Source organism: Rhagoletis pomonella, unplaced genomic scaffold, assembly GCF_013731165.1.
Source record: "Rhagoletis pomonella isolate Grant_MI unplaced genomic scaffold, Rhpom_1.0 Rhpom_scaffold_00007, whole genome shotgun sequence".
Lineage (NCBI taxonomy): Eukaryota > Metazoa > Arthropoda > Insecta > Diptera > Tephritidae > Rhagoletis > Rhagoletis pomonella.
The window spans coordinates 63,250,286-63,258,730 of record NW_023458561.1 but is presented as its reverse complement, the minus strand read 5'-3'; the positions used below and the strand labels follow the sequence as shown (position 1 = coordinate 63,258,730).

At 37.0% G+C, this 8,445-nt stretch overlaps 3 protein-coding genes across 3 annotated transcripts; 1 reads left to right on the top strand and 2 right to left on the bottom strand.

The window, feature by feature from the left end:
* LOC118743311 (zinc finger Ran-binding domain-containing protein 2) lies at window positions 1-1,675 on the bottom strand (the record flags this gene model as incomplete). Its single annotated transcript, XM_036475905.1, is given in 3 exon segments — window positions 1-884; window positions 996-1,219; window positions 1,348-1,675. Coding segments are annotated over 3 exon segments (1,095 nt in total). The 5' UTR covers window positions 1,410-1,675.
* A 371-nt stretch (window positions 1,676-2,046) lies between these two features.
* LOC118743312 lies at window positions 2,047-3,247 on the top strand. Its single transcript, XM_036475906.1, has one exon. It carries the CDS (start codon window positions 2,138-2,140, stop codon window positions 2,963-2,965), a length of 828 nt encoding a protein of 275 aa, XP_036331799.1. The 5' UTR covers window positions 2,047-2,137; the 3' UTR covers window positions 2,966-3,247.
* A 2,839-nt stretch (window positions 3,248-6,086) lies between these two features.
* On the bottom strand, window positions 6,087-8,441 carry LOC118743947 (GATA zinc finger domain-containing protein 14-like; the record flags this gene model as incomplete). The annotated part of the gene is made up of 1 exon (XM_036476709.1): window positions 6,087-8,441. A coding segment is annotated over one exon (840 nt), but the record flags the coding sequence as incomplete, so codon positions are not given.
* Between the last annotated feature and the right edge of the window lie 4 nt (window positions 8,442-8,445).

Sequence of the window (8,445 nt, the reverse complement as noted above, 5' to 3'; positions counted from 1 at the left end):
TAGTTCTGGAATGCTGCTGCATTCATACACATATTTTTTGTATGTTAAAGAAGCCAAATGTATTATATCAAGAGCTCAGTGGCGATGGCGTGATGTGCTACGAGATCGTGTACGATTGCGAGCACGTCCTTGTCTGGGGCGAGCTGGGGATTGGGAGGCACGACGCTTACGCTTCGCTGATTTCGATGACGAACGGGAGGATGATCTTGTTCGTGAACGTGACTTAGAAATTTTTCGTTCAGCTTTTCCGGACCTATGTGATGAAGTTCGCGATGTTTGCGAGTGTGTTTTGGAGCGTGCTCGTGAACGTTTTCGTGTGGATGGTGCAGATTTAAGGCTATTTGACCGTGAATTCTTTCGATCTTTGGAAGTGGTCCGTTGACCCGATTTGCGTGATCGACTGCCTGAACGAGAGCCTCCAGAGCTGGAGCGTGAACTTGAAGTGTACGATGAAGAAGAACTTGAGCTGGACGAAGTGGAAGATCGTGAATGGGATCGAGAGCGACTACGTGAATGCAACTGTGAACGGGAACGGGACCTTGAGCGACTACGACTGCGAGATCGAGTCTCCTTTTTCTCAATTGATTTTGAGCTTGCTTTCGGTTTTTGGTCAACACCACCGGGTGTAACAAGAGTAACAGGAGTAATTTCATCGTCGCCCCACAAATCGTATTTAGAAAGGTCCCCACCATCATCTTCTTCATCTTCCTCCTCTTCGAGTGCGTCTTCATCCGTGTCATCATATTCCTTGTCATCTTCATTGGATTTTTCGTTGTCCTTCATTTTGCGCTTCTTAAGACGACCATATTCGTCATAATCGCTGTCTGAATCAGAACGATCCTTGTACTCGACCACGCCTCGGTCATTGTAACCACCGCCGTAACCTATATAGCCAAAAAATGAGAATATGTTTTAGAGGAATCTATTCATTACCTATATCTATTTTGATCTTTTTTACTACATAAAAGGGTATAACCACTACAATTAACACTCACCGGTCCGCTCTTCAACGTCGCAAAATTTCGGTGCATTACACATATTACAAGTCTGCCGACGAGCCCAATTTACATTGGCGCATTTGCTGCACTGCCAATCCTCAGCGGAGAAGAGGCCACGCGATTTTTCAGCAGCTGCTTTCCCAATTTCGGTTCCCAATTTTTTCTTCGACGCACCACCACCTCCACCGCCAGATGACCGATCAGGGCTGCGTTGCTCTAAACTGCAATGCAAATGTCAGAAATCGTCGGAAGAAATTTTAGTAAGATTGGTAAAAACAATTAATTGGCTTTTGCTGCGAACAACACTCGACCATCCTCCTCAGACAGTCGACAGACAGCTGCAACTCACTCGCTATCACCGAGAGCGTCACCAACGCCAGCTCCTGTTCCGGTATCAGCACTCGATGACATTTCTAATTTTATTTTATTTTTTGCCGTCTCTACACCCGTCTCGTTGATGGGCCAAAAAGTTTTGCCGTGCGCTGAATGTTACAGCGTATTTTTCATTAAACTTATAAGCATATAACAATGTTTGCACCCAAATTTATTTCAATGAACCATTTATTTGTAACAATTGTAGGCAAATTCAGTGTTAAAAATGCATGAAAATTCTGCAATCGATTTTTTTGGTTCTTAAACTTTCGCGTGTTTCTCCAAATTTACGTTCTTTGACATTGTTTGGGAACAAACGGCATCCGGTCGAACCGTACAGAGTGATTAGTATTCAAATAGCATTACTGTGAACTGGGAAAACAGCAGTTTTGGAGGCAGTGTGATCGAAAAATCGCAAAAACATCGCAAACACGCGTAACAACAACGCGTTTTGATTTTTATTCCACAAGAAAAACTAAGAGAACTTCTCCTGTTAAAATGTAGCAAATTTTAAATTTATTTAGACCTGCGCAAATTAAATTAATAAAAATAATTTTCACCGTTATTCGCGAGATTCCTTTTGTCCGGCAACTATGTTTTTTAAATTTTGTTTTGGTTTTGTTTTTTGCCAATTTCTTGTTTTGTTGTTATTTGTTGCTTCTTTGTAAATTTTTTGAGTCATTGGTCAAAAGAAAACGTCGTTCGTACAAAAAGTGATCGCATCCTTTGTCTAATTTGTAAAATTTAATTATACCATTTAATTTAAAATGGATGCAAAGGAAGTTGAGAAGGACACCACGGGCACCACGAACACCACGGACACAAAGAAACCTACATTCCTGAATGTTATGTGCGCAATTTGTTTTGAGTTCTACGAGAAATCAGATCGAATATATTCCACAACCTGTGGTCATTTATTTCACAATCGATGCTTGTTCGCCGCATTGAATCATTCGAAATCATGCCCGGAGTGTCGACGGCCCTGCACTCGCAGCCGAGTACATCCAGTCTTTTTGAATTACGGTGAACGTACAGAGCTAGATCTCAAATGGACTAATACCGCTGCAGCCGATGTCTATGCAAATATGCCCATTTGGACACCACTTTTCGAATTAGAGCTGCGTGGCTCACCGCGTGTCCCTTTGGCACCGCCCGAAGCAGACGAAGCCATTCAAACTGGCACGGATCCTGATGGTAATCCTACATATGTCGCTCGTGTCTATTTTCAAGATGATCTACTGCCTGCTGGTTATGTGCCAGCGAAAGGTGTTGCATACGCTTCTCATGGCTGCAACGGTTATGCTTTCAGTCAAAATGTTGAGCTGCTAAATAATTTCAAACACAAATGGGTAGCCGATTCAGATGGTCACATACCAGAGGGTGCCATTGTGGGTGGTTATTCTGAATTGGGTGAAAATTTATATGTGGCACGTGCACAGTATAACGATAAAACGCTGCTGGGTAAGGTGCATCCTTCCCATAGGGTAATGTATATGCCGTACAATGGAATTGAGGTGCATACTACCGAATATGAAGTGTTGGTACAGGAAAATATTACAGCAGAGAGTAGCGATGAAGCAAATGATGAAGCCTAATTGCGCGCTTGTAATAAAAGGTGGAACGAATCTCCATTTGAATTTGCAAATGGTCAATTTGTTTTTAGGTATTAAATCATTCTGGATTTGACTACCATTAGAGCTGCATATAAAATAATATAAAAATCAAATTTACCTGAAGACTGTCACAACTCAAAAGTTGAAATTTCTCCTAAGACGCCGTTAAAGTTTACAATTTGGTCATAAAATGTAGAAAAAATCAGATGCATGGTTTATTCTTATGCAAAACCCTATACAAGATTTTATCACGATTCTTTTTTTACAATAAGAAGCATGATATAACGAATAATACTGCATCATTTGCCAAAAAATTAGCGTTTTTGAGTTTTGAGGCAGTCTTTTGGTAAATGAACGTCATGTAAAAGGCGTGAATATTTTTTTTTTTAATCAAATGCATAATATTATGTATATATCGAGCCCTAACCGCCAAAATAACGTAAGCGACATTTTTTTCAAAATTTTCTTTTTGATGCAGAAATATTCCTAGAGCATCTAGATGCATTTCTGCATCAAAAAGAAAATTTTGAAAAAAATGTGGCTTACGTTATTTTGGCGGTTAGGGCTCGATATTATATACATATGGACAGCATTGCAATACCACTGTCCTTTGGAACTGGGAGAAATGTAGAAGTCAATAATATGTATCCATGTGTATGCATATATATTTTTTTTAATAAGTACTTACATAAAATAAACTTAAAATTTAGCAAATCAATGTGTAAACTCGTAAATAAAGAAATGCATATGTAATTGTTTCAGTCTAGCAGTTTTTTTTATTTATCAGGGGAGTTTTCTGCTTGTATAATTGAGTACCGTTAAAAACTACTCTTCATAAAATTTTCCATTTTCAACTTGCATTATGTTATAAATTCATCGGAATATTATTTTTTTTTGTCCACGATAACCAATTTCGATTATTGATCGTAAAGGTTTTTGGTTTAGATCCGTTCATGGATGGGATCATGAAAAAATCAACGGTACTCCTAAATGTTTATATGAGAATTGAAGTCGGTTTTGTTTTTTGCTTAAAAATTACTTGTATTATATCAATTTCCATTTATGATTTTTCTAACTTCTTATTTAAAGTCGCATAAGCATGGTAAATCAAATCAGTTCAACATTTCGCTAACCTAAGTGATTTCCTTATCACCAAGGGGCAAAGATTGTTGATTAAGAAAATGTTGGCCCCACGTATGTATGTATGGACATTTCGCACACCTTCTTCAAAAGAAGCATAACTGAAAACTTGACATTTTTGAAATTATGCGCTAAAAATGTACACAGAGCTTTTATTTACCTTTCAGCAAAGGCTGGAGCAAATTTTTGTTATAATTTGTTGAAAAAACCTAAAGCAAAGTCTCCCTTGCATGAGCGTTGTCACATAAGGAGTCTGTTAAATGAGCTTTGCGTGTAAGCGGTTACTTAACGCATAGTACTTCACATGTAGAAGTCTGTTGGGTGTTGATTTTTACGTAAACATGGTATAGCAGTGCAAAGTATGCATAACTGAACTGAACTAAAATTGTCGCCAACACTGATCACACAATGGACAGTTCCATCGGACTTCTGCATGTCAGTCCACAGAATCATCGAATTTGTGCTAGGAGCAAAATGCGATCTTCAGCGGAACCCCAGGAATACGAACAGGTACACCTTTGGAAATTTAATTGGCATTAACCAGCCCAAGTTAGAGCAAAGATTGCATGAAATTAAAACACCAACTTAACAGGCTAAACGGCGTTCTTACTGCTGACATCGTTAACTCTAGCTGTAACGACCAGGCCGAAAGGTATGGTCAAAATCGTGTGGTAGCCTGGGGATCTCTCAACGCTAAGGAAAGAGGTGCTAGGTGCAAGGCTAGGTACACACATCGCTGGGAGGACTTAGGACCTTGGCCAGTGGTGCACAGCGTCGACTGAGCTACCAATACCAGCGCAACATTTTTTTGTCTTAGTATGTGTATGTCGCAACAGTTCGCTAGCTGCGCACACACGACTTGTTGTATGTCAAAGCCGAGTAGCTTCCGGAGACTCCCAACACGATTTTCCGCGGCTTCTTGTTTGATGTTGTAAAAGCCTAATGTGTTTTGTTTATGTTTATCCAACCATGTAACAACATGAAAATTAAAAGCTAAAAATTAAGCATATGTAAAGATACATTTTTCGTCCACCTCTGAAATCCTCCCGGCACAATTGAAATGAAAAAACTTTGCTTATTTCACTAACAAATCTTTGATTTTATTTTTCTTCTCTATCTACTGATAATTTTATGTATGTATTATAACTATGTATATATGTATTTGCTTATAACCTAGCGGCTCAACATCTTTCACTTGTTCTCTTATAAAAAACAAACAGCACGGTACAGTATGCGATTGTAAATACATTGTAATGTATACTCTCCTCATTCCACATTGAATTGTATTACATACTCACAAATTTTTTTGTTTAGTTTTCATTCATACTTAATATGCGATATAACATACAAATAACTCATGCCTAAATTTGTAACATTGGTAAGCTTTTTTATTTTATTTTTTTTTTTTTAAATATCAACACTTTTTGACACTTGTTACTTAAGCAGCTCTATTCCCAAGTAATCACAAAACTTATCTCGCATCACTAATGTGATAACTCCACTAAGAAATAATAGATTTTAAGAGCTTAAGAAATGCAAAAATATAAATAAAAATGTCCTTCATATATTTTTATATATAAAATATGTTTTTTGCGGCATATTTGTAAGCACAATAGTGATGCGAGGAGTTTCGTGATTGCGTAGGAACAGAGCTGTAAGTGTTGTTAGAATTTTGCGACATTATATTTTATTTAAGTCAAAAGCGGCGTCATATTTTTGTATACATTTAATGGTCAGAATAAAAAAAAAAATTAAATTATATACAAAAAATTATAAGGATGTATGCATCTGTGTATGTTTGTGATGTTCTCTATGTGACTTATGTGATTATATAATTAAATGTTAAAAATGTTATTAAATGTCAATGGCAACACAAAATGTATAGAGGTACTAATAGGCTTATTAAATACTCATATTTAAATGTTTATTTTAAATATGACTGCAACACTCGTGTTCAGTGTTGTTTTATTAAGAGGCGGTTCCCCAATAACTTTATAAGCACCACACACTACGTAGACTTAAAAATTATAAAGTATTTTTCAAATCTACATATGTTATGAATAGTGCTTATTAAGACATTTAGTAATCGGCCCTAAGATTCATAAACGTATTTACGCTTATTTATATGTACGTATGTACATATGTGGTATGTATATACGTATATGCTACTTAAAGTATTTTATGCTAATATATGTACATATTGTTATTAGTCGGTTAGATACAAATTTATGGGTTTAAGCAAAGTAGCAGATTCTTTAAACTTTGTATAATTTTTTTTACTGCAATAAATCAGCATAAATTGAAAGATAATTTACATGTTCCGTTTCAGTTAGGTGATACATAAGGTGGCATAACGACTTATAAATATCATTATTTTCGTCATAAAATTTGTGAAAACGTGCCCCTTTATGACACCTCATGAATCCACTACATATTTACATTCATATCACATAAATATGTACATATTTAGTAGTTTTTGAAAATCATATGGAAGTGTTATTTTTGAGAAGTCTCAATGCGATGATAATAATGTTTTAGTCCCTTGTATACAATTATAGATTAGTTATAGTTATTATGAAATAAAGATTTTTATTTGTCGGAGCATTTCAGAAACTAACTATATTGTGCAACTTTTTTTATAGGAATTTTAGAGTAAACCGTGCGGTTAACTACTTTTATATAAATAAATTATGGTAGGCGGTATTGTTGAACGTTTTTTTTAGCTTTTACTTAACATATAAGTTAGTAGTCTTTCAGATTAATGATTATATAGCATTATAAATGGTAATCTGCCATTACGTTTCTGTATTTCTCTGTATAATTAGATAAACAACTCTTATTTTCTACTTCAGTATAAATTTTAAAACACTAGATTTTTTAGCCAACATCTAAATATACCAAGGTGGCAAAATTTAATGCTAATTGGCAATTTGTGAAATACACTAGAGTTAATAACATTTTGTTGGTTTTATTTTTTAACATTTGTAATTCTTTTATCTTTCCAATTAATAAATTCTATTAAAATCGAATTATACGCATTTGAAGTTGTAGAAAATAATACAAATAAATAAAAAAAGCAAATTAGAATACTTAACCGCACAAGCCGCATAATATGCCCTACAAACTGCTGCATTTGCTTCTAAACAAATTGCTTCATCGGTTATTGTTCTTTCTCATACAAACCGTGTTTGTTTAAAAACAAATATAAAATGTAAGGAAAACCAAACTACGCTTCATACATTAATCAAACTTAAGAAATAGAGGTATAAGCAAAGTCAGAACAGAAATTACAATAATATAAATGAAGTAGATAAGTAACTCAATTGGCTCACTTGTTGACACATTATTTTTGTCGTTGTTCTTTTTGTTTGGTGCCCATTTGTGTGCTATTATTTCTACGTTGCTTATGTTAAAGTTGAATTCGCACCAAACGCTACCGCTGATCGTTGTCAGTTGACTCAGCTGCACAGGCTGTATCTCACTTCTTCGAAGACAAATAGTTCATATACTTGGCAGTTTGGCGTGCATTACGCACCAGTTCGCTATTCTCATTTTTCGTATCCCACGAATTGTCCTCGGGCTGAGCTTGCACATTGTGCGTATCTTCCCAGCGGTCTTGCCGCTGTTGCGACTGCCGGCCAAAGTTACGGTTACGCTGACGTCGGTCAAATGTGCCTGACGCTTCGCTAGCCAAACTGCTCTGGATACTATAGCGTGCGTTAAAGTTGCGTGTGCGCTGCTGATTTTGCCTATGCGTTGAGGGACTTTGACTACGGCGATACGGTGGTGCATTGTTAGCACTCTCGTCTGCGTCATCGAAGTGTCGTGATTTGCCTGGACGTGGAAGCGTACGTGCACGCGATGAACTGCGACTATTCGATTCGGGTCCATTGGAGCGATACGCTGAGTTCTCATCATGGTAGGAGTTATTCATTACATTGTGACGTGATTGCCGCCACGAGTTGCTATGTATATTGGTGTCTTTTTGTTGTTGTTGCTGCTGTTGCTTTTGGAAGCGCGGTGGTTTATCACAGTTCTGACGATTATTAAAATGGCGATTGCCGCGACGGTAATTGTTGCCACGTTCATAATTGCTTATATACGAACGCTCGCTGCGATCATCTGCATGCTGCGACTGTCGATCCCAGTTCGAATTGGCAATAGAGTTGAAATTACTGCCACTACGTTCCATCTTCTCTTGGGAGTGTCGTAAACGATCATTTATGCTATACAGTCGAATGCTGCCACCGTCGCTGCGCACACTATGATCATCGTCAAAACTAGCACTGTAACGGCGTTGTTGATTACGCTGAGGCCCATCG